At 41.2% G+C, this 27200-nt stretch overlaps 1 protein-coding gene across 1 annotated transcript in view; it reads right to left on the reverse strand.

Annotated features, from left to right (window-relative positions):
* The window catches only part of LOC147032907 (RNA-binding motif, single-stranded-interacting protein 3-like), a 192516-nt gene that overhangs the window by 132671 nt on the left and 32645 nt on the right, over positions 1-27200 (reverse strand). Inside the window, exon 2 of the mRNA XM_085870933.1 lies at positions 11229-11374. Coding sequence (XP_085727059.1) covers positions 11229-11374 — 146 coding nt within the window. The remainder of the gene's footprint in view (positions 1-11228; positions 11375-27200) is intronic.

Genomic DNA, 27200 nt, shown 5'->3' on the forward strand with positions numbered 1-27200 from the left:
CAACTTATGCCAGCAGATGGGATGCCCAGTTTAACATCCACCCGAGGGACAACACACATTGATGAATCGCCCTGCTTATGAAACATCAATCAGACAGTTTATAGGCAGGGCCAGAATCTATCCCAGACTAGACAGCTCAGAGGCATGTGTGCATACCTCTAGAATCGAGAGTGTAGGCTGTACTGCCGGCAGCCCCTTTTAGAACTTCACTCCTGGCAATATAAGGAAACCTAGACCCATCATACCTGTGTCATATCTACACCTAAGCATCCCATTCCCATTAACTGCAGGTGGTGGCAATTCACCCAAGCAGAGAACCTTGCCAGAACACCAACACAGTTGCCTGCTCTTTTCAAAAGATGCAGTGGAAGGCTTTAATATCACCAACCTAAACGCAGATGGGACAGTTGGCATTACATTGTCATACAAATACAACATACTCCAAAATACCGCACTCCCTGCTGGCACTGCACAAAACAGAAGTTTTTAGTTAAGTCTAACCCTGTCAGGCATCAAACCCAAATTAGACAGCTCAATGGAAAGCATGCTTTCAACTGAGCTGTCCTGCTGCCCCAAGGAGACCTGCAGTAGTTATCGTCCAGAAAGCATTCGAAGGAATCAAGGTGATTGACGTTATATGCTCGACCCCAACAGTGAATGTGGAATTCAACAAAGTTTCCCTTGCAAAGGTCTTCTCTGTAAAATATCCGAAAGGGTCTTTAACCTTCAGAATGGAACAGCTTAGCTATTGACAAGTTTCTTTTTTCAAAATCGTTGCTTAGATTCCCCATTGAGAATTTTCTTTCTTTCTATGTCCCTGAACGACTGTACGCTTGTATTAATGACTGCTCTTTATTATAGTCATATTTTTAACATAAACTATGCCAAGAGCACAGATCAATCTTCGAGCCTATTATTCTGCGGTCTTTGACATTTTAGCTTGTGAAGGCCATATTTCGTTAAATTATCTTTTCATATTTTAAAACTTTTGAATGCCTCACTGTAAATTTTCTTCAGGCAATTTTGCACGTCCAAGACTCAACTATAATTATAAATGTTCCCTCACTCTGGCAAGGGCTGCACACATTGCGGGCAATTCATGGAGACTTTGCGGCAATCGTGAATTGTTGCTGCCCGTCATGTCCAACGGTCTCAAGATGGCAAGTTCATTCCCAACGGAAGGCTAACTGCCTTTGCCGTTATTGACACCACGCTGAGAAAGCTGTAGCCCCTGAACGAAGGTACATACAAATTAGGCCATCAATATCGGCTCCCTGTCATTACTCATCAGCGACGTATACCACATCACCAGCAATGATGCTACAATGGGAACATGGATGAACCTCTAACCACTTACTTTGGACCACAAACAATTTATCATTAAAGTACAAGTTTCCATATATCATCCCATGATTCCATCTGCCATTTGCATGACTCAATATGCTTAAATCAATCCCATCTTTAAAACTTGCTGCTGGCGTTTGTTTCTATTGGCCTTGTAACAGCAATTTAGTCTTGTTTAAAGTAACTTGAGACCAAAACAGTTGCTAATGTTTCTACTTTTGTAAATCGACACCAAAATCTATCTCTCAGTACGTTGTGAAGCCATATTCCTAAAATCTGTAGTTGTTACTTCCCAACTTTTATAGAAAAAACCAAAAAAACGTAAAATTTCTAAATACCGATGATTTCAACATAGACTCCAAGCTATAATGATTCGGAAGGGTGCTCCGCTCAATCCCACCCCGCTAAGAATGTTCCCTGCTCCTTTAAAAGAGCACCCTGCCCTTCTGAAGCAATTACCTTTCCCCTGAAAATATGCAGAATACCCTGAATAAAGTTTATTTCTTTCCAAACAGCCTGGACCCCCTCTGCTTTCCGCTTACGACCTTGATATTTTTGTCAGAGATGAGTAAAAGGATGCAGGCGAGTGGAATGTAGCACAAAGTGTATCTGAAATAAATATATAAATGATGCACATCTGCAATCAGTCGTGCTCTGGTGCTGATCCATCACCTTTCCCCTCCCCCTTCTACCTGACTCATGGTGAATTCTCCATCCTGCTCACAAGTACCAATTTTGGACTTATCTTAAAAACCTGGCTCTTTTCGTTTCAAGCTTGGGGTCTGCTACTCTACCGGTCAAAAGTTTTAGAACACCCCTATTTTTCCAGTTTTTACTGAAATTTTAGCAGTTTAATGTTTCAATGTACTCTGAAATTAAAGCAGAGAACAAATAAACAATTGCAGATAAAAAGAAAATCATGGAATAGTTTTGTTGAACAAAATTTAATCTAAAATTTGGACTCATCAAAGTAGCCACCTTTTGCAGATATAACAGCCGAACATACTCGTGGAATTCTTTCTACAATGGAAATTAAATATTGTTTTAAAAGTTCTTTCCAACACTGTTGCAGAAGTTCCCACAAATGTGTTGCACTTGTGGGTTGCTTTGCTTTCACCCTCATGTCCAGTTCATCCCAAACCAGCTCGATGGGGTTTAAGTCTGGAGACTGTGCTGGCCATTCCATGATTTGAAGCCTACCGTCTTGTTCTTTTCTTCTAAGGTAGTTCTGACATAGCCTGGAGGTATGTTTTGGGTCGTTATCTTGCTGTAGGATGAACCCCTGACTCACGAGGCATAGACCAGAGGGTATTGCACAGTCCTACAAAATGCTGTGGTAGACCTTTTGGTTCAGGGTGCCAGTCACACTGTGCAAGTCGCCGACTCTGGATCCAGCAAAAGAGCCCCAGATCATCACACTTCCTCCTTAATGTTTGACAGTTGGTTTCACACACTGAGGAACCATCCTTTCGCCTACTCGACGGCGTACAAAAACCCTGCGTGCTGAACCAATTTCAAATTTTGATTCATTGGTCCATAAGACCTTCTTGCAGTTTTCAGTAGTCCACTGGTGGTGCTTCATGGCCCAGGCAAGCCTCTTTTTCTTATTTTGCCATCTTAACAATGGTTTTCTCACTGCCAATCGACTTGTCAAACCTGCAGCTCGAAGTCTTCTCTTCACAGTTGAAACTGAGACTTCCTTACTTCGACCAGTGTTAAGATGTGCTGGAAGATGCTGTCCTGTGAGCCGCATATCACGCAAGCTGTTGACACTCAGAAACTTGTCTTCTGATTGTGTTGTGGCTTTGGGTCTGCCAGACCTCTCCCTGTCAGAGTTTCCTCCAGTTGCAAGTGCCTTTTGATGGTGTAGGAAATTGTACTCACTGACACCTTGGCTGCTTTGCCATTTCTCTAAAGGAAAGACCTACACTTTTAAGGGTTATAATGTTCTGTCTGTCTTCCTTTGTTAATTGTCTTTTCTTTGCCATTATGATAGCAATATACTACTTCCTGCAGTGCAATATTGTCCAAATAATCCTTCAGAGGGTGTAGCAACACAGTCTGTTCCAACATTGCTTTTAAACAGACAGAGGGTTTTAACTCATCAACAAAAGTTGGGACACCTGCAAGAATTGTTTGCATCAACTTTCAAGGCTTAATGTACTTCCATTGCTGCAGAACAGCGGCAGTTGGTAACCCATTTCTTGTTCCCTGAAAAGGTCCTCTTTAACAACTCTGAAATTTACATTATTTTTCTGTTTTTGGTAACCTAAACTTTTTTTTAACCCATGGCAGTTTACCACTTGGCTTTGTACCATTTCAGGTTATTCACTGGACTTGAACTGCTTAAATTTCAGTAAAAACTGAAAAATGTGGGTGTTTTAAAACTTTTAACCGGTAGTGTATATCTGATCAGGATAAAACTTTCCACTTTGTACTCTTACAGGAAATAAAATGCATGAACATGCAGGGAATGCAACATCAGCAAATCTCCCAGTCATTTCTGTGAAAGAAGCCACATCTTTTCCACGAATGGTAGAGAAACAGGTGTGACATCACTTTGGTGTTTTTGGACCCTTGATTGGCTCTGAACATATCTGTGTATTGGCCATCCGTAGATGAGCTATGGCTACATACACAGAAATGAAAGGCAAATTAATGAAGTTGTATTTACTCTCCCATCTCCTTGTCACATTTTTCCAATTTCTTTGGGTTGGTGACTCATAGCGTGTGTGTATACTCTTGGCGCAAGTCTTTCACGAACCGGCTGGCCAAGCCTGATGTTTGACTGAAGCTATCACGAATTTGGAATTTGTTCCAAGGTGCCAGGTATAACTCAAATACTCTTCGCAAAAGACACTTTGGGATCTTCAAGGTCCACTAACTAATGCTGACAGATGCGACGCCTAGTTTAACGTTCATTCGAGGGACGTTACACTTTGTGATGCAACGCCCTGCCCGTGAAGCACTAATATGACAGTTTATCACCAAACACGGAATAAAACTCAGACTAGACACCGAGAAGGTAAGTGAGGTTCTTCTACATCCAGGAGGAAGTTTCTGGTTGAAGTCTTTCACGAACCGGCTGGCAAAGTCTAATGTTTGACGAAGAAGTTAGGGCAGGAATTTGGAATTTGGCCATGGTGCACCTATAGTCCGGGAGCCAACCGATCAAAATTAAAAAAAATTGCCCGGTCTGCTATAAAATTTTTGTGTTGATTTTCATAAAGAGACACCCTTTGAGTATATGAAAACCAATGTTGGCAATGGTGAAACTCTTGCGCAACAACACAGTCAACACTTTTGCGAGCCCCCTCTGATAACAAAATGTTGGCAAAAGCGAAGATGTAGGATGGGGTAGGGGTAATTCATATTGTCCTAAAATCATAACCACTAAACCTATATACACAAATGACCCCTCATATTAAAGAGGAGTTCATTTCCTATATCACAATTGGTGTAGATTTAACCTACCTTCAATTGACAAGGTTATATGTCAAACAACAAAAGATTTATGTAACTCAGAAATGCTTGACTATCAATGGGGTCAGGAACAAGAACATACTTTTACATGCCATGGTTTTAAGGAAGATAAAATTAGAAATGGATTAACACAATATTGTGACATGAAACATCCTCTTCAGAGGAAGAGTCACTCTCTGAAACAACTCCACCACATGAACCTCTCTGACCAAGGCATATGCATGTCACTCAGCAAGGCACAGCAGCCTTTTGCATGAACATCGTTTCAGACATTTGGATAATTTGCACATGCAAGACACCGTTTTGTCTATGTTTGGCTTGGCTGGCTTAGACATGAGAATTGGGACCAGTTTTCCATTGATAAGGGTTCTGCCAAATGTTGTGGCTGGGGAAGTGCTCGGTCACTGAGATGTGCACGTCTATACAGAAGCAATTGATACAATGCTCTTAAAACAAGGAAGTAAAACGCATCTTCTGTTGCTGGCAGTGACCTAAGGTCTAATTTTGAAGAGACAAACATATGCTGCCTGAGGGTATCCAAACAGCTGAACCCTTTTTGGCCATGCAGAGCAGTCCAGTATACTCTGGCCTCATCAATGACACATTCTGTTGCTGCCATTTCACTATCTCTTCCAAAATCAACAAGGTGGGGAAGGTTTCCTATCAGTCCCAGAGAAACCTGTGCCGCTCTTCTTTTCACAGGAACACAGGCATCATCCCAACTGACTGGAAGAGGGGCCTTGTTGTCCCTCTCTGGAAAGGGAAGGGTGATCGCCAAGACTGCAAAAACTACCGAGGGGTGACGCTGCTCTCAGTGCCGGGCAAGGTCTTTGCTCGGATAATTCTTGATAGGGTTCGCCACCATCTGCTTGAGCACCAGCGTCCAGAGCAGTCAGGCTTTACACCAAAGAGGTCAACGATTGACCGTATCCTTGCACTTCGTGTCCTCACCGAACGCAGACGAGAGTTTCGGCAGGGGCTGCTTGCAGCCTATGTTGATCTCTGTAAAGCGTTCGATTCAGTGAATCGGGATGTCCTCTGGAGGATTCTTGGTCTTCGTGGGGTGCCACCGAAACTGATCGATCTGATGTCTGAACTCTACTCTGGTACTGAGAGTGCTGTGAAGTGTGGTGGTACCATCTCTGACTTATTTCCAGTTGTTACTGGAGTTCGTCAGGGATGTGTACTTGCCCCCACACTTTTCAGCACTTGTATGGACTGGATTCTAGGGAGGATGTCGGAGAGATCAAGTTGCGGTGCATCGTTTGGCAATGTCAAGATCTCAGACCTTGATTTTGCAGATGATGCAGTCATCTTTGCGGAGACTTTAGACATCCTCTTGGGGGCCCTCGAGGTGCTGAATGAGGAGTCGGAGCCGTTGGGATTACGGATTTCTTGGGTCAAAACTAAGATCCAGGCTTTCGGTGACATCTTGGATGCTGCTGTCCTGTCTGTGTCTGTTTGTGGTGAGGATGTTGAGGTCGTGGAGAGATTCACTTACCTTGGCAGTGATATTCATGTCTCCGCAGGTTGTGAGCCGGAGGTCAATAGACGTCTGGGTCGGGCCTGGGGAGTCATGGATTCACTGGATCATGGGGTGTGGCGCTGCCGGTACCTGTGCGGGAGGACGAAAGTCTGAGTCTTCAGGTCCTTGGTACTTCCAGTCTTGCTCTATGGGTGCGAGACTTGGACTTTGACCAAGGATCTGAGACGGAGACTTAATTCCTTTGGTACCAGGTCTCTTCGGAGAATCCTTGGCTATCGCTGGTCGGATTTTGTGTCCAACGAGCGGTTGCTGAGAGAGACTCGGATGAGATTTGTTACCTGCATAGTCCGTGAGCGTCAGCTGCGGCTGTATGGACATGTGGCTCGTTTTCCTGACGCTGATCCTGCTCACCAGATTCTCTCAGCGAGGGAGTCTCATGAGTGGGAGGCCAGTGGGCCGACCACGTGCCTCATGGTTGCAGCAGGTTGACCATCATCTCAAGGAGATGGGGATGGGCCTGGCATCTGCCTGGGGGATGGCCAGACGGAGGCCCCTGGAGTACCGGGCGGAAGAGGACGAAGCGACGGGCTGGTCTGGCACATGCTCCCATACCTGACCTGACCTCTTCTTTTCCCCTTCGGAATGGGTAGCTCACTGTGTCACATCCACACAACACATATGTGCACAGAAGTGTAGCTGCGACATCAAGAGGATTTTCTGGTACTTCTTGCTCAACACTTCTACCAGCTCATGAATAGGTAGGTATTGATTCTGCCGTTGTATCCAGAGTTCTTGCAATGTGTTCAAGCAGCAGAAGTGATATATACACAGCATAATTATGTCTGTATCTGTTGCATGCACAACAGCTTGATGGTGATCAAGATATTCCACACAATACGCAAGATGAGCAATAATCCTTGTGTCTGCCTCTTCATGTTCTTCACAAGGTAAGTCCAGAACTGAACTTGATGCTGATGTGATGGAAAGAGTGTGACCTTTGTTTTCCATCATACTACCAAGAATGATGGTCACTCCATCCGGAATAGCTTCAGGACTCTCACAAAGGGAAGTGCCAATGAAGTTCTGAAGATTTCCTTTATTTCTTGGATTCTTCATGAATAAATTCCAGACCGGAATTTCTAGACTCTTGGATGGTGAGAATTGTCTTGCCTGGTCTGTCTGGTTTCTCCTCTGCTGCTCATGACCCTTCAAAGTATGGCTATCATCAAAATCATACTGATCACCAATGATGTTGACACAGTTGCACATTTCAGGTTTCAACTGCAGGATACACCTGCTTGCGAAGATACAGCTGGGGAAGTTCACCAAATGTTTTCGCACCCATTTTTTGGTATTTATTTACAAATGCCATTGTGTCTACCAGATAAACTGTGTATAGGTCACTCTGTGGTAATGATGGCAGCTGTAAAACAACATCCTGCTCAGCTTCAGCAATTAGCACTGCCACAAAATCAGACTCGTTGCCTTTGCGCATTACAACCCCCTGTGCTAAGCGTGGATCAACCTCAAACAGGGATGATGGATAGTCTGTCCACTCATGGGAAAATGCAATCTGTCTTGTGACTGGGTCGGCATCTCGATAGAAACACAGCACACGTGTAGTTGCAGTCTCATCTTGATAGATCCTGATTAAACTCTGTTTCCTTGATGGTTTTGATTTCTTCTGTGAGGAGAAAGTTACCAGCTTCAGTGGTTCAATCTTAATAGAGACCACCTCTTCTGCTTTCATAATGGCTTCCATGCCCTTAGCTTGAGCATGGACCAAGTCTTTTGAAGCAGCCTTCTCACTAGTTGCTCTATTGAGCAGATACACTTGGTTGTTACACTGGAATGGGTTTATCATCTGCTGGCATATCACTTTCTTGATCTCCTCAACATGCATATGTTCTTCTGTTGCCTGCTTCTGTGTTTCTCCATGATGAGTAGATTCCTGTTGGCCTAGATTAGCCATAGACTTTATGTTCTCTGATACAGCTGTGAGAAATGGTGCTGTTTTCACATATTTATCTCGAGCAGCTGGTGCCTGAGATATGCGTTTGAACAGAGATGTCTTCCCTTCATTGTTGTATGTCTGCTCCAGGGCCATGTCACTCCAAACACCATTGAATTTTCCTTTGGAAGAGTGAACTGTGAAGTACCCAACCTGGATCCAGCAAACCTTAACCGAACTGTGTTCAATAGAGTAAGAGGATTTTGGGGGTAGGGGTAACTTTGGTTGACAAAAATGTTAATTTTCTCTTTAAAAATTGATAGAACTCAATCAAATTTGCTGTTTTAATTAGCCATGGATACCATGTTCATATCACATTAAGAGAAATTAGTATTCTAATGCAGCATCTGCCTATGATAAGAAAAGTTCTAAAGGCCATCTTCAAAAAACGTTATTTTTAAGGCATTTTTCACAAAATTATGTACTTTTACGAGGTTTACTTTCACAAAGGCAATTTTTTTTGTCATTTTACAATGCACTGATTGAATTCTTACATTTAGTTCACATTTATTTTTCATGAATGTGATTTTTTAATTTTTTTAGAAATTTTATTGACAATTGCTGTTTTATCAAATTTTTCAAATCTTCCTCAAACAAAAACGGCCGCCAAAATTTTTCGCAAGAGCTTATGAATTGCCAACATTGGTTTTCATGAACTGCAAACATATATCTAAACATCCTGGGGTGTAAAATTTTATAGCAGAGGCTGTAAGGTCCAACCCTAAAACAGCCTCGTACACAGGTTGGCTCCCGGACTACTACTATTTTGTCAAATATGGCTGATTAGCGAATGTTTTGATTGCAGACATAGAAATTCTCAGGTTTATATTATTGGACTTTTGTTTCACTCCAAAGATGTCTCAACCCTGTATTACAAAAAACTTTGCATCATTCCATAATCCAGTTAAAGTCTTAAACAAAAGATTGAGATTATAATCGACTGACTTAATCTTTGCACTCGTCTGGAATTTGAACAAGTGGACAATTGAACAAGTACATCAACATCCCTTCAATTTAACCAACACTACTTTGTATTATGGATGCAACATCACATTTTCTGTCTCAATATCCATCTCCCCATGTCTGAATATCATGCTGGTGATTATTACCCTCGCCGAAGGAGAGGGTATTGCATTGGTGTCAGTTTCTTTGTCTGTTTGTCTATCCGCACAGAACTTTCGTATTTTTCCCCGCAACCGCTTGTCGGATTGAGACAAAATTTTCACCATTGGTGCGACTACTCGTGTAGAATGTTTTAATGATATTTATGATGTCATAGGTTCGGTGGTGTGTCAGCCATATTTGAAAAATGGAAAAACTTTAGATCGCTGCATCTTTGAGACCACTCCAAGGAAAAAATTGAAACTTGGCAAATAGCAAGTACTCTTCATGAGGAATGAGTGATTTTTTTTAATGACAACGCAGGTGCCTTCGTTATAACATCATAATAGCATATGTAGAGCACTACATCCAATCAGTATGAAAAGATTTGAGGGGCATCTCAGGATAAATTGGTCCACAAAAATTTTTTGGCGATGTCATCGGTCACATGATTCGGCAGCCATATTGCTTTTTTTTTCTTTCAAACATTCAAAAATCTTCTCCGAAATGGTTGAACACATCGAGGCAAAACATTACACATGTGACCACCTATCCATGAGGAACAAAAGGTTCACACATATGATGTCATAGGTCACATGGTTTCACAACAACATTGGATTTAACCGAAAAAAAATTAAAATCTTCTCCAGAACGGTTGGACAGATCGAGGAGAAACTTCACACAAATGTTCACCAAGGCATGTGTACATGGTGTTTCAGAATAATTGACAAGCCACATGGTTTGGCAGCCATATTGGATTTAAGAAAATATTAAATGTTTTCTCTGGAACCGCTTAATCAATTGACGTGAAACTTCAAAACTGTGATCTATTAGTAATGGGGAATAAATGTTTTAAATTTCAACTTGATTGGACACATTGTCTGGCAGCCGGAATTATTTAATTTTTTGATCTGGGTTTTTTTTGTTTTTTGAACAAGGCTCACTTGGCTCACTTGTTTGTGGGTTTGTGGGTAGAGGAGTAGCAGCTGAAATGCAAATCCTATCCAGGTTCTTCCTGATGACTTCATCTTTTCTTTTTGCTTGTTCGGGTTCCTTCTGATGACTCCAATGCAGTGCTGTACCTATTTGGTCTTCCATTTGATTTGAATTGAATTTATTTTAATCGCATTCTAAATGCAATTGAATAATAATAAATGTCAAGGGTCAGGGTCAGGTGTCCGATCAGAGCGGGATTGCATCAAAGCGAGACGTCATTGTACCCGGTCATCACTGCCAGCAGTTGTAAAGAGGCAGTTCTAATTATGTCTCGTAATAATTACGTAACACACCTGTACACAAACACCACACAAAATAGACGACAGAAAAGAAGCCCTGGTGAGGGTCTGCAACCTCTGATTACTCTTTTTCTTGTTTCATACTTGTACTGCTGAATGAGCAACAGCCATGCAATTGCTGGATGATGGAATTGGCACATTTGTTTCAGATGAGAAACTCAAGTCTCAAAACTGGCAAAGCAACTGATGTTATTAAAATGCAAATCTCGTTTGATCCAACCACAAAAAACACTTAGCAACCTCGGCGTACCAAGAACCTTTCTAAAATATACCAACAAAAGATTAATCAAAAGGAAAGAAAGGAAAGGTGAGGACAGGTGGGTGTGGATAGACAGATTAAAAAGAAAGTACAAAACTGCAGGAGAAGGCCTATAATCCACAAAAGTATTAAATGTTCCATTAAAAGTGGTGCAAAAAGATAAGGGATAATATGATTACCTATTATATGCCCATCACAATGCAAACATCAAAAAGATAAGACAGTAAGAAGAATGTCAGATGGACATACTGTTGACAAAGGTTTACGAGGTCATGATCAGTGGTCGAAGGATCAAGACCCCTGATGTACAGATTCGTTTTGCTAAGCGTCTCGATGGCAGCGGGGCTTCCTGATGAACTTCGGTAGCCAGGACTCGGAGCTGTGTGCATGGAGACCTGTGTAGGGTGATTAGAGTTAGATAACGACCATAAAACGAGATAACGGTGGCAGAAAAAGTAGTTTTTAAAAACAAACACCACAAAAAACAATGCGTGCCAAGAAACAGCATGACATACTCCGCATTTTTGAGCAAAGATCTGACATGTTTGGTTTTATACACACACTATTAATAGGATATTGGCTAAAATTGCTCCTATTAGTTGACAACCAAATCGCTTCAATTTGCATCCTGATTCAGTGTTACTTTTATCACATTTCAAGGCATCCTCAAGTATTACAGTGCCATGTGCTTTGCGACTTGCACACACAACATCGACTAGTTAGCTCAACTCACAAAGTCCAAATTGTCTGCAAACTAGCATTCTCGGATAGCATCAGAAACTCCAAGCCAATGGGCATGTATCCATACATTCTTGCATGTAAAAGTACAACAGAAAATCGAGCAAAATAAATGATAATTAAAACCTGCTGTCATGATATGCCACATTTGTGGAGTAAACAAGCTCAGATGATTGTCACCTTATCTTCAACAAAAAGGAGCAATGTGAAGGAGCAACAGGAGAAGACAACTCAAACCTGTATCACTTGCTGTTTAGTAACCAAGGCCTCCAGGACAAAACGAGTCACCAATTATTTTTTCCCCCAACAAATGCGACCTTTCAATGACAATTTAAACATACAAATCGTGGTTTAAATAGTAACTGGTTGTATGAAAAATACAATATTAAAGAAAGCTCGTGAAAAATGTGCCACACAAGATGGTTTTATGAACTGCTGTTGAAATATCAAAGTGGAATTTAAATGTTGCAATGCCAACAGACCACATCTTACCGATATAAAACACAATGTGTGTTTGTACATTTGTGTGTTTGTGTACCGTATTTCCGGTGTGTAAACCATGGCCGTGTATTAATAGCACCCCTGTTTTTCACCCTCAAACAAAATGAATATATTGATCATTCTGTGTTCTAATCTAGATCTAAATACCTTTGTACATTAACTTTGTACAGAACAAAGTGACGGAGGTATCAACATGCTAACTCCCATGTCTGCTTAATTTTGTGTAGCAGTCTTATTCTCATTTTCAAGAAGTTGAAGAGAGAGGAGAGGATACCAAGAAGTTCATATTTTTCTTTCTTATTTTTTAATATTACAAAGAGGATTTTTTTTGTAACTAGAAAAAGGAAGAAAAGGGATTCATACCGGTATCATACAAATTTATTGTGGATATGTGGCCCTGAAAAGGGCTGTATGCATTTGATGAAGCTTTTCAGCTAAACCGAGGAAATCCTCGTCAATGTTTTCCTCGTCGAACAGCAGCCTCCTCCTCCCAAATGATGTTGCCCTCCGTGCCGTCCATGTTGTTGGAGATGCAGCATTTGAGAAATGCTCGCTTGATAATGTCCGATGGTATCTCCTCCCACACCTTGACTTATGGACTTCTTATCAGCTATATCATCGGGTAGATGTTGGGAGATGTGGATGTGTGTGACATCGAACTGACAGTTTATGGCGTGCCATGAACTTGTAGGCCCACAACGGGCTGGCCGTGAAGTCCCCAATGTCATCCTTCTTAGCTAAGCTAATTGCCTTCAGCCTGAGAGCAAGCGTTGAGATAGCATAACCCTCTGCTCTCTTCTTCTGGACCCCAGCGACGAGACGTTCCTCGAACTGACGGCACATCGCTGACTTTCTACTCAGTGCCTTCTTCTTCCTTGGCATCTTCTCGAGCATTGCCTTGCTTTTTCTCCAGCGCCAAATGATGAACTCATCCATGCCGAATCGTCTCCCAGCTTCCTGGGTCCCAAATTCTTCTGCAGACCAGCAGACGGAGAGTTTGAACGCTGTGGTGAATGAGCGCCTTAACATATTGAAAGATCGAATAGATAATACGCGACGTAATCTGGTGACGTAAGCCGAAGCACTCGCGAAGTACAAAGCAGCCCTTCTTGAGGGTCACGTGACCACCCCTTGAGGGTCAAGTGACCACCCCCAGCCAGTGCTGGATTAACCATTAGGCAGACAAGGCATGTGCCTTAGGGCCAGCCAAAAATTCGAGCCAAAAATTATTTTCACATTAAATATTTGTCTTTTTTTGTATTAAATATTTTGTTCTTGAATAAGTTCATCTCTTGTCTTGGGTCCATTTCCATGAGCCCGAGATCTAATTTAAAATTTTCAGGCCATTCTCTAAAATTTCAAAATGTGCCTCAGGGCCAGCCGAGGCTTATAGACTAGGTCAATTTTCAGAAAATGTTAATGGTGGAGGCATTTCATGTTTACGGCTGACAAACAACTTTTTTAGATGTATTTATATGTTCGAAATCAATCTGGAGGGTTTGCCCGGCTAAATTTTCAACGATTAACCCATAAACTTGACAAACACAATATGGCCGCCATCGCTTAAAGAAAATACCTAAATTATTGCATCTCTGGAACTACTTGACCAATATCAATGATGTTAATGTCTATATTAGGGTTTTCACACATGCTTGATCAGCTGGAATAAGTTTTAAGTTGATTGTAGGTCAAGGTCATGCATTGGGACAAAGGTCAAGGTCATCTTTTGACCTCTTGGTGCAGAAATAGGCATATCTCACGAGGAACCTGGTCTTCACTAATATGTTTTATCTGTCTTTGCAGGCATGTGGCTATATGACTTGTAGCAATAGATGCTGACCCAGCTTCAAGAAAACAGGAAGTCTTGTTAAATTATGACAAATGTATAATATGTCAAGAAGATAACAAACAACACCTTGTTACACCTACATGTGATGGCCTTAAGACAATCCATAACGCAAGACAAATTTGACTGAAGTTACGGAATGAAAATTTTAGATCTGCAACTGATCGGCTTACTGATGTGTTAGCTGCATGTTCTTCTCCATCAATAACATGTCACAATGGATGCCGTGCCTCCTATACAAGTGCTTACAAACTCGAAAGACTGAAAGCTGCAGATACAACACTTGATCAAATTCAATGTAGTTCTTCAGCCCCCACAACCCTTGAAGAAAAAATCCTCCTGCGAAGTAAGGTGACACAGATCAACAGGAACCTGTGCATATTTTGCCAACGAGAGACCAAGGAAAAAGTCCACCTTATACAGGAGAAGCAAGTTAGCAAACAAATCCTAGAAGCAGCCAAGTATGACCCGAGTTTGAGGACACAACTGGCTTGTGTAAATGATCTCATAGCAGCTGATGGCAAACATCACAGTACCTGCCATTTCAGGTTCAAACGTAGCACTGACAAAATAAGAAAATCAGCACTAAATGCCAGTGATGTAGTATTGCTTTGGCTTTGTCATGAGCTTGAGCAATTAGCATCACATGCTGATATTCTAGAGCTTACAGATGTGTGGGAAAGATATTGTACACTAGCTAATGAAGCGGACATCACCATTCCATCATCATTTATGAGTCGAAGGAGCACATTCAAAGATAAGTTAGCTGAACGTGTGGATGGTGTGTATGAAGTTATAGTTCTCCATGATCAAGCACGCACAGAACCCAGAACAATACTCATCCCAACCAAGTTCCGCCACATCCCATTATCTGACATGGTGAAGGATGATGGTGTAAAGCTCACTATTCCCCCATTCAAGCATCAAACGGATGACACGTTTCTCTCCATGGTGCATGTTGCACTACGCATACGAGGTGATATGTTATCACATCCGAAGCCTGATGGAATTGAAATCAGTGAGGACAGAGCAATAGATTATGTGCCAGACAATCTGTACATGTTCCTCAACTTACTATTGGGTGGACAGTAACTCTTAGAGAATAAAGTGAACAGTGATTGTGATTACAAGCATGATTCACTCTGCCAAACCAGAATACTTAGCATTGCTCAATATCTTATTTATACTGCTAGCGGAGACAAAATTCATACCCCAAAACACATTGGAATGGGAAGTACTCTTCACCAAGCAACACGTTCGAAGGAGCTAGTTGACATGTTTCATCAAGCTGGCCACGGCCCTAGCTGAAAAAACACTAACAACCATGGATGACAATGGCTCGGTCGTGCCTCCCAACTTGGTTGAAGGATGTTTTGTTCATTTTTCAACTGACAATGTGGACATAAATGAAGCACTTTGGATGGAAAAGGAACTTTTCATGCTACCCAGGTTGCAGCATGGCAGAGAGACCCACCCAAAGTGAATCTACTTGATGGTATCAAGTTCTCCAATACAAGAACACTGCACATAACATTTTCTGAAAATTGAGCTAGTCTACCTCCTGAGATATGCTTATTTCTGCACCAAGGTCAAAAGATGACCTAGACCTTTGTCCCAATGCATGACCTTGACCTACAATCAACTTAAAACTTATTCCAAATGATCAAGCATGTGTGAAAACCCTAATATAGATATCAACATCATTGATATTGGTCAAGTAGTTCCAGAGATGCAATAATTTAGGTATTTTCTATAAGCGATGGTGGCCATCTTGGATTTGTCAAGTTTATGGGTTAATCGTTGAAAATACAGCCGGGCAAACCCCCTAGATTGATTTAGAACATAGAAATACACCTAAAAAATTTGTTTGCCAGCCGTAAACATGAAATGCTTGCACAACTTTAAATATGTACATTTTCCCAAATTCTGCTCAGTCTATTAATCCGGCACTCCCCCCCCCCCAGCCTGTTGGCGGATGCACGTAAGTTTGCACGCAAGCTTATTTGAAGTGGGCGGTCCGTTATTAGACTCTTAACTATAATGAATACTTTTTATTTTGATGCAAGACCAGTTTTCTTATTATTATTATTTTGTGTTTAATGACGTTTTCAGAGCCATGAGGCTTTATATATGCCACGCACCAAAATTCCAGGTGTCTCTGGGTGTTTCTGAGCATGACTATTTAATTTCTATACACGGTTAATAAAACACTGGACAAACTCTTAACCTGAACCGATTTTCAAAATTTAAATGGCGGAATTGAGCTTAACAGCAGTTCCAAATGTAGTCTCCTTGGCTATAAAAAGTGTTCATTTGGAATAGAATTGAAATTCAGCATTGATCGTTTTTGAGACTGATTATTTTTTCTTTTCCCGTGTGTTCACCACACCCCCAACTTTTAGCCTTTGTTTGCCGATAAAAAGTGTGGTTTATGTACCGGAAAATACGGTATTTGTGTATCTATTGTCCCCCTTAATAAGGACAATTTAAGTAGGGTTTTAAAGGCCAATATTTTAACGCAACTGTGTTCACTACGATATATTTTTCAGGATAAAAAAAATCAAAAAATATTTTCCATAAAAGAGTAATTACATCTCTTCTATTGGAAATGTAGATGGTGACTTGGAAACCAGGCATCAAGGGCGATGTAAAGAAGCATTTTTTTAAATGACAATAAATATAAGGTGTAGGAAGGTGAAATTCACTGCATATGATGTGGAACGCACACAGAGTAAAACGAGTGTTCATTTTCGTTCGTAGGATGTCTAATAAATGAAGACTATATAAGCACACCTGACGCTAGGCCGAGGCTTCAGACCTTGGCATGCTCGCGAGGCTGTACTATCGAACCTAAATGTCCCGGAAGGTAAATAAAACAAGGTCTCATTTGTACGTGTATTGTTTTAAAGGAATGCTTCTTGCTCCGAAGGATCATATCTTCCAATCTCCTTGACTATTTTGAATAAAATAATTCCAGTCCATCATTTTTGAGGTGCTTTTATACTTGTTCTTCAAGAAATACTTTGCACTTTTGCACCGATATTCTGGATTATTATACAATTTTCTTTAAATTAACCTAAAGGTCTGATTGCTTGACACCAATAATGTGCAAGGAATAGGTTCAGGTTTGAATCATTAGTTCCAATGACCTTCCAAAAGGTGGGGTTCATTTTACATTTTTTCCTACTGTCTTTCCGACCATGTACTTCTCATTTATGCACTTGATGCATCACTGTTTATCTGCTTAGCAAATGGAAAATCTATATGGGATAATCCATCCATTGGGACTATACTCTTTGCAGAGCGTTGGTGCTGCCTAAGCAGTCTCCTCGGCTATTGGACACAATCCTGGACAGCTCGCCACTCCAACACAAGATACCAGCAAGCCGGCACTCATTTTGCCGACCTCGGAAGGATGACAGGCAGAGTCAACCCCACCTGGTATTAATTCAACAGCCGAGTGGGATAATGCGATTACCTATTCTTCTTCTTCTTTCATTTGCAGCACAAGGCTGCAAGGAGCATCATTGGCTGAGGGTGCAGCTGTGCCACTGACGTGATGCCCTCTGTAGGGAAGGGCAGGAATTTGGAATTTGTTCAGGGTGCCGGCGATAGCTCACCCGCTCTTTGCGAAAGGCACCATGGGATCTTTAATGCTCACCAACAAATTCTGGGAACTGGTACTCTCAGTTAAATATCCATCCGAGGGATGGCACACACATTGATGAATCACACTGCCTGTGAAACACGAGGTTGACAGTTTGTAGGTGGGCCAAGATTTGAATCCAGGCTCGACGGCTCAGAGGTGAGTGTGCGTTATCTCACGCCCGTCAGCCTGATTAAAAATTAATTCTGATTTTTTGATCATTCATCACCCTGGCTGTACAAAATATCCAGGCGTGGCTTTACCAATGTTTGCAATGCTACCCTGCCCCTTTGATCTTCCTTCTTCCTCTCTGCAGCAGTTCGAGGCATGCTAGGAATTTGGAATCTGGTCAGGGTTTTTCGCCTTAAGGTCTTTGCTTTTCTGAAGATACCACAGGATCTTTAACATCCACAAGTGCTCGGTGGCCCTTCTGATGGACAGGGTGCTCAATGATATGGGATATTTCATTGCCAAAGTCGTTGACAACGACTTTATGCGTATTCAGCAACACATTGGGTGAAACCCAAAGTGAAAGTGCAAAAGCAAGAATATTACCAACCAAGCAACCTCGTTCCACTATAAATAAGAATGAGAGTGCTTCAGTTTGGAAAAAAAACAAAAAGGAGGGAAATACTGCAAGATAGGACATTTATCGTGGGAATCAAGGAAGTTAGAAAAACACACCACTATTAACCCCACAAATTTTAACCTAGTTGGTGATACACATTAATAAGAAAATATTGAGGGGTGGTGGGAGAGTTAGAGGGAGGTTTCCCCCCTTTCACCATACTAGCTGAGCCTTGATTTGACAGCAATATTTTGGTTGCAGTTAATTTCCCTTTCCTAATTGAACAGAAAAACTTAAATACAGTGTAAGCATCTGAAAATTTGCAATTGGTTACATTCAGTTTTTCAGCCTCTTTTTTCATGGTGTCGTATCATAATGTGACTGATCATCGATACATGGTTTTTCATGGCTTTCATACTTTAACCTCATCTCTTTCAAGAGGCTGGTGATGTAATTGTGAGGTATTTTTTTTCGATTATATATTTATATAGAGAGTTATGTGAATGACCAACATCGACTCTGCAACAAAGAGGGAGCTTTTGCAAATTACGGCACGAGTGATGAGAAGAACTTCAGAAAAGGCAAAAACGAGGATATCTAAGGAAACATGGAAGTTTCTCATGCCCATCTATGCTTCATATATTATATGAAAATATAACTGAAAAGAAACAAGAGCTAAAGCATAATTAAGGGACCAAAACGAATTTAAGACTTTTACAGTACAAATGAGGAACAGAAAATTGGCAGCTAATAAAGTACGTAACTAGAAGGGCACTCGGTAGAGCGCATACCTCCGCCACGTAATGCCAGAGATAAGAGAACATATATCGGGCCCAATGCATTTTCGAAATAGCATGAAATTTTTCAGTTTATCGTTTTTGGCCCTTTCTCTCAATGGTGAAGAATCACTTAAAAAAATTAAACAACTCGTATCCAGAAGCGGATTTGGATCTTCACTAAAATCGAATTAATTCGTCCTTGTCATACACCCAAGCCGTGCACAAAATTTCATCCGGGTCCGTCGACATCTTTTTGAGATATCCTGCACACAAACAAACAAAGACAAACAAACAGACAGAAAGGGGTGAAAACAACATAACCTCCTTCACCTTCAGTGGCAGAGGTAATTAAAACATATTTTCCTGAATTTAAAAAAAGGCTTTCTTAACCTTGAGTATGCCCTATTAGTTCAGCAGGTAGATAAAAGAAAATTCAGAAGGAGGAAAACACACAAATTAATACAGGGTTCTCATGGTTAAGAAAGACCAAAATTCCAGGAGTTCCCAAGTTTCCAGGCTGAATTAAACATTTTAAGTTTCTTTGTACAAAAAAAAATTAATAAAAGAAGAAAACACTTTTGGCTATCTGCCGTGAAAAACATAAAAGTGCGAACATTTCAGGACCTGTTCTTCCTCGGAGGACTTACCCTTCACGATTAGCTGAGTTTTTATTATAATCTATTATAAACGAATACTGAATGAATTGGAGAGCGACGTCAACAAATTGAATTACTTTTCGAATTCCCCTGACAGCAGTCTGAGCAAGGTGAATATGCCAACATCAGACATTAGTTTAATTTCATTGATTATTTCCAGGAGTTTCAAGGACTTTGACAAGTTTTCCAGAGCTTTCCAGCATTGAAAAAGTCTATATTTTTCCACGATTATAAGGGAGTTTCAAGTTGTGTGGGAACCTTTGTAATGGAGTCTGAAACGCATAACAAGATTAATAACAAACAATGACATCACAAAATTTTGTTGCTACATGATACCGATATATTAAATACCATTCTATCTCTGTATTCGACCATCAGGTTAGTTCAGTATTCTAAAAATACAAGTCAGACAATGAGTATCCGGCATGATTGTGCAGTTGCATTAGCAGCAGGCATGCAAAGGCACAGGTGCACTCCTCAGCCAGGAGATACAAGTATGCACACATTTCCTCTGACATACCACTGTTGCAACATCTACCTTTTCCTTGCCAACCACCTATGTTGCTATCTCTATTCCTTTTCAAAATGTCTTTTCTGGCATATTCAAGTCAAAAATTTACCAAATGGCACAATGTTATTCCCACACTGTTGCTTAAGTCCAGATTAAAATTTTGAAAGCTGCTATTTTGCTGTTGTGCCAGCAGTTTCCTCAACCAGAGTTGGTGTCAAAGCCACCCAATGCTCGCCTGTTTATACATTAATCGTTTTTAAAACTCGTCTAATAATCAATATTTTTTATAAAGCATTGCAGTAAAGTGTGATCCAAATAATTTTAAAGCAATATATGTATTTGTATATTGTAATCAGTAACAAGAGCGCAAGTGAGCACAATATACGCCCGAACAAGAAGGTACATACAGAATTTTGCTACTACATGGAAAACAGCATCCTGGTTGCCATGGCAACCACTTTAGATGACGAACGTATGTCGCAACACACCGTCTCCACAGTCTGTACCTATGTACCAAATATGAAACGTGAAAGTTGAAAACTTTGGGAGTTAGAGTGCGGACAGGAACAGACGGACAGACAGACAGACAGACGGACAGACAAACAGACGACCGGTATCACATAATACACCCCGATATATATATATATATATATATATATATATATATATATATATATATATATATATATATATATATATATATATATATATATATATATATATATATATCGGGCGTATAAAAAATAGTGTGGTCGATAAAAACATTAGAAAGGAAAAAATAACTTGCACCAAAAACTTTTACATTTTCACGCTCACGCTGACGCTCACGCCGGGGGTATTGCTATAGCACTCTGTTCTTCGAACAGGCGAGCTAAAAATGATATGTATACTGTCTCTGTGAAGGGACATTAGAAACAGAATGTTGGATATAGAGGCAAAGTATTCCATGGTATCACACAGACTGGATGGGCAGTTGATATACTGTATGGTGCCATGCATGATGATGAAAGTGGAAACTTCCAAATCAAAGCAAGTTGATGTTTGGGTGAATTTGTTCCTCCTCCAAAATCTTTTTATTTTTAATCAATTTGGAAAGGACATGGATAAGATTATGCTATTCAGAGTCTACAGTTTGGTTGTATCTGTAACCTCAGCGATTCATTCTGCCCTCTGAGACAATTTGGTCAGCCACAGCTTTGGCCTAAAAAACTAAGTCATGTCAATCATGTCAATAACAACAATACTGCAGCTGAACAAGTATGAAAATACAAGACATTAGCAGGGCATTGAGAGGCATCCAACGCTCATGGAAGAGTTTGTAAATATTTTTACATACCCTACTCTTCCCAGAGAGTTTTTGCTGCCAAAGCAGTTTCTTGGCAAAAGTTACACTGGCCATGGTTTGGCATTGCCGTTTCATCATTGTTTTTCTGTGCTCTACCTTTTTTAAATGCTGAGTGTCAAACAAGGACGAAGCACGTAACATGAGTAAAGTCTTTGGCAAGACTCGGCCAAGGTTTGAACCACCGATCACCCAGACTCAGCATGAATACTCCAACCATTATGCCACCAAGTCTGGTCTTGTCCATATATATCTATAAGCTAAACTAATAAGTGTGTGTGTGTGTCATGTGTGTGTGTGTGTGTGTGTGTGTGTGTGTGTGTGTGTGTGTGTGTGTCGTGTCAGTGTGTCTCCTCCATAACGCCAAAACCATGAAACCTAGGAGCCTGAAACTTTGCCTGCACACTGAGGAAACTCCAAGGAAGTTGGGTGTTTGGGCGAATTAGAACACCCCTTTGAAGATAATTAATGGCCTTATTTAATTATATCCTTTTTCCGGTGCATCCTCGGACACCGCTCTCTATGGGGCCTTAAGGCGTATCCTGGGTTACCACGCTGGGGCCTGAAACCACCGTGGTTTTTCGCCTGCTCACTTGACTTGGAGCAGACTGCAACGATTTCTTAACGATAAAGTTTTTTATTTTCACTTTCCTCACTCATATTATTGAATGCCTGTTCATCAAGGTACGAATCGCTGGGTATATTGCAATGCTTAGAAACACCCGGAGACAGCAGTGGTCATGGCTTTATTTAATTTCCACACATGTGATCACCTCGAGAAGCTGGGAAACTAAGCTGAATTTTTGAACTTAGCAGAAGTTCCGACTCCTAAAAAAGGTTCATTTGTCCAATTTAGACATGTTTGACATTTTGGGCATCTCCGGGAGGTGTATGTTTAATATTACGGTTCAGTGATTGCTAATCGCGTGCCAAGCGAACCGTTTCTAATAATCTGTTTCATCGAAGTGCTTTAGCCACTTGGAGAGCACTCGACAATATATTCGCACCATCACTGAATACTACATCGATCGGCTTGAACAAAGTTCAGGGGCCACTCGCGTGCATTGGCCACGTGTTGCTCTGCAGTGAAACAGGTGATGACTGGTTCGCTGAAAATGTAAAATTTTATTTTACATCACATTGCCCCAGGATGTATATGCCTGGTGTTGGCTTAATGGTTAGGGTGGTGGGCTTGGGATTCTAGAATCCAGAGTTAAAATCACCCTTGGCTGTTGAATTATTTCCAGGCGGGGTTGACTCTGCCTGCCATCCTGCCGAGGTCTGCAAAATGAGTGCCAGCTTGCTGGTATCCTGTGTTGGAGTAGCGACCCGTCTAGGATTGTGCCCAATAGCCAAGGGGACTGCTTAGGAAGCACCAACACTCTGCACAGAGTATGGTCCAAATGGATGGATGGATTTTCCCAGTATGTACGATCTTCTATTATATGACCCGTCACTTCGGCATAAATTTATACAAATAAAAATTAAACATTTCGTTTTTAAAAGTTTCTTCAACTGTTTTGTGGAGTACTTGGTGAAGCCACTTGGCACGTGTTCTACAAACTTCAACCAATGGCGATACCGCGGTTCGATATCAGAGGTTGGAAGGCAAAATAAATTATATGATCACAATGAGTAAAAAATATTTTCAATTGTTATGAAGTAATGAATTGCCACATCACGGCAGGAAAGCTGAGAGGTACGCATATTAGCTCTGTCTAGCCTGGGTTCAAATCCCATCCCAGCTATAAACTGGCATCCTGGTGCTTCACAGGCAGGGAAATTCATCAATGTGTGTGCTATCTCTCAGATGGATGTTAAACTTGGTGTCTCATCTGTCAGAATCTATCTCTATCTCTCACGATATGTATATATATATATATATATATATATATATATATATATATATATATATATATATATATATATATATATATATATATATATATATATATATATATATATATATATATATATATATATATATATATATATATATATATATAGATATATAGATCGATAGATCCCTTCTCTCTTTCTCCCCCCCATTCTCTCTCTCTTTCTCCACTTCCTCTCTCTCTCTCTCTCTTTGTTCCCCCCCCCAACCTCTCTCTTTCTCACTCTCTCTCTCTCTCTCTCTCTCTCTCTCTCTCTCTCTCTCTCTCTCTCTCTCTCTCTCTCTCTCTCTCTCTCTCTCTCTCTCTCTCTCTCTCTCTCTCTCTTTCTCCCCCCTCCCCCATTCTCTCTCTCTCTTTCTCCACTTCCTCTCTCTCTTTCTTCACCCCCCAATCCTCTCTCTTTCTCACCCCCTCTCTCTCTCTCTCTCTCTCTCTCTCTCTCTCTCTCTCTCTCTCTCTCTCTCTCTCTCTCTCTCTCTCTCTCTCTCTCTCTCTCTCTCTCTCTCTCTCTTCTCCCCCCCACCCCTCTCACTCCCCCTTCTCCCCTCTCTCTTTCTCCCTTTCCCCCTCTCTCTTTCTTTCTCCCCCCTCTTTTTCTTTCTCCCCAACCCTCTTTCTCTCTTTCTTCTCCCCATTCTCTCTCTCTATTTATTTTCCCCCTCCCCCTCCTCTCACTTTCTCCCCCTCCCCCTCCTCTCTCTCTCTTTCTCTTTCCCCCTCTCTCTCTTTCTCTTCCCCCCCTCACTCTCTCTTTCTCCCCCTCCCCTCTCACTCCCCCTCCTCTCTCTCTTTCTCCCCCTCCCCCTTTCCCCTCTCTCTTTCTTTCTCCCCAACCCTCTTTCTCTCTTTCTTCTCCCCATTTTCTCTCTCTCTCTCTCTCTCTCTCTCTCTCTCTCTCTCTCTCTCTCTCTCTCTCTCTCTCTCTCTCTCTCTCTCTCTCTCTCTCTCTCTCTCTCTCTCTCTCTCTCTCTCTCTCTCTCTTTCTCCCCTCACCCTCTCTCCCCTTCTCCCCCCTCTCTCTTTCTCCCCCTCCCCTCCCTCCTCTCTCTCCATTCCTCTTTCTGCCCCCACCCTTAATATCCCCGTCAGCAAAACGGTGGGTTGTATTTGCTTGTAATAAATATCAGTGTATGTGTGTGTGTCTCCTCCATAACTCCATGACTATTAAACCCAGCGGCCTGAAACTTTGCATGCATACCAAGGGAACTCCAAGGAAATGCATGAATAAAAACTGAGTATTTGGATAAATTTAAACACCGCAATTGAAGATACTTAACGGGGTCCTCATCGTGAAAGATCAAAAAAAAGTCTTACCAAGATGGCGGCATGCCAATTTACCACTCATCTCACAAAATAATTCAAGGTTGAAAGAAGAGTTTGTCGAAAAAAGGTTACCACCTTAGCCAACTTCTCCAAATATATACCGTGCCAAAATTCCTTTGTTGGAGGAGGGAGAGGCAGGGTGGAGATTGAAGGAGGGAGGGGAAGGGGTTGGGGTCGGAGGAGGGAAGATAAGGGTGGAGATGTAGGGAGTAGGGAGGGAAGGGGTTGGGTGGAAGTCTGAAGGGGAAGGGGTGGGGTGTGAGTTGGGAGGGAGGTGGCAGGGGGAGGGGTGAGAGGAGGGAGGGGAATGGGTGGGGTGGGATTCCAGAGGGAGGGGATGGGTGAAGGAGGCAGGAGTGGGATGGGATGAGGGAGGGAAAGGGGCTGGGATGAGGGACACAGTGTTGGCGAGCCATGCCGGGTACCTTTGTGAGTACAACATAAAATAAAGGACATAGAGGAAAAATATTTAAACAAATCAAGAAAGTATGTATGTATATATATATATATATATATATATATATATATATATATATATATATATACATATATATATATATATGTATGTATATGTATATGTATATGTATATATATGTATGTATATATATATATATATATATATATATATATATATATATATATATATATATATATATATATATATATATATATATATATATATATATATATATATATATATTGGACTCACTGCACAAGTCAAGTGCTCAGACAGAAACAACTTACAGGGTGGCCTTTGTCTACAAGTAGAGAAACAAAAAATTCATTCAGTTGGCAAACTTGGATAATCTCTAAAAGCTTGTTGCACAAGTTGTTTTGAAATGGCAAACTGCATGGTGTTAAGACCATACTGTTTACTGCTTTCTTATGTATTTTCACAACAGATAGCATAATCCTTCGATAACTTGAGAAAGGGTGATGCAATCCTAAGTTAGATTTAATCGCAATGCCAAATGTCAAGTAAGAGTGCATTTACTGTGGATTGTTGGAGGGAAGGGGTGGGAGAGAGTCTGCATGGAAATCACCTTCTGACCAATGAGTAATTAGCTCGTCCCCCACGCAGCACAAATGGGTTTTGCAATCACTTCTGTACGTATGTCTGTCCGGGCCGAAACTTTTTTACAATTTAAGCTTTTTGTCATCAAATTTTCAACAAAGCTTTATTATGGGAATGTGGAGAAGACAAAGTAATAATTTGGTCAAAAGGTCAAAGGTCAGCATGACATAAAACCATCAATTTTCATCCAATTGACCTGAAATTTTAATTATCATTTGAGCTTTCGTGAGCTGTAACTTTTTTTTTTTTTAATTTGAGCTTTTGTCATCAAATTTTCACCAAAGCTTTATGATGAAAATATGGAGAAAAAAAACTAAGAATTCAGTCAAAAGGCACCGTTTAGCATCCGAAAGAGGAAGTCCGAATTCAAAGCAGACATAAAAGCGGACGTATTCACTGAGAAGGCTTTGCATTTTCAGATGCTTTCTCGTTCTTTTTATAATCATATTTCATAGAACTTTTTGCAAGTCTAGTTGTGATAAAACAACAATATGGAAGAGTAAGCCATTGCATCTGGTAGTTTACTATTCATATTGTTCCAAAAATGGCCCTTTAAAGGGGTAAAAATGCAATAAAAATAGTTGGCTTATCTCTTGATATACCATGTTCAGATTAGTTGTATTGTATAACCCAATTATGGCTGCCAGAGATCAAATGTACAGTGAGAAATGTTCTTGTCCTCCTTCCCAAACCCCATTGTGTAATTTATCTTTGTACATGTGCTATTTTCACCTTTATTCATCTTGAAAAGGGGGTTTGAAGCAGCCTATTAGGCAATATGTGTCTTTTCTTGGTGGAATAGTATGGTCTGGGGAAGCACGTGGCTTTCCAGGGTGAATGGGGATCAGTGGTGAAAGGGAACAATTGATACCAGACTTGATAGCAACAATAGCAACAAGCTGACCAATGGGTGGTGTGCAGGCCCGGCGGACATAAAAAGACTGAGCTGAATGGTCCAGGGTCAGAGAAGCAAATGGAGCTCAGGGGACCATGCACAATGAGTGAGATCTCCAATCCACTCTTTTGTTGTCATACCCGCCTGCCCAATGTACACCAGGAGAATAAACCCACCTTGATCTGCTAAAGCATAGCCACACCAGCCTGGACAAGCCCAGACCCGCCTCCACATCGCACTGGTGCCATGATTTCAGCAGCTAGGGTGGAGGGGGAGGGGGTAGCCAGCCGCAGATCCTCCCAGGGAAGACCCCGCACCACGAGTTCTCCTTACTTCACTGTCACTCTCTTTTTGCCTGCTCATGTTGTCTCTCTTCCACCCCCTTCCCAAATCCCCCCCCCCTTCCCCATGGTAATTTAGGTTTGGGATAGCCATATTAGAGC

The sequence above is a fragment of the Eptatretus burgeri genome, chromosome 2, assembly GCF_056783735.1.
Source record: "Eptatretus burgeri isolate ZD-2024b chromosome 2, Ebu_testis_v1, whole genome shotgun sequence".
Classification (NCBI taxonomy): Eukaryota; Metazoa; Chordata; class Myxini; order Myxiniformes; family Myxinidae; genus Eptatretus; species Eptatretus burgeri.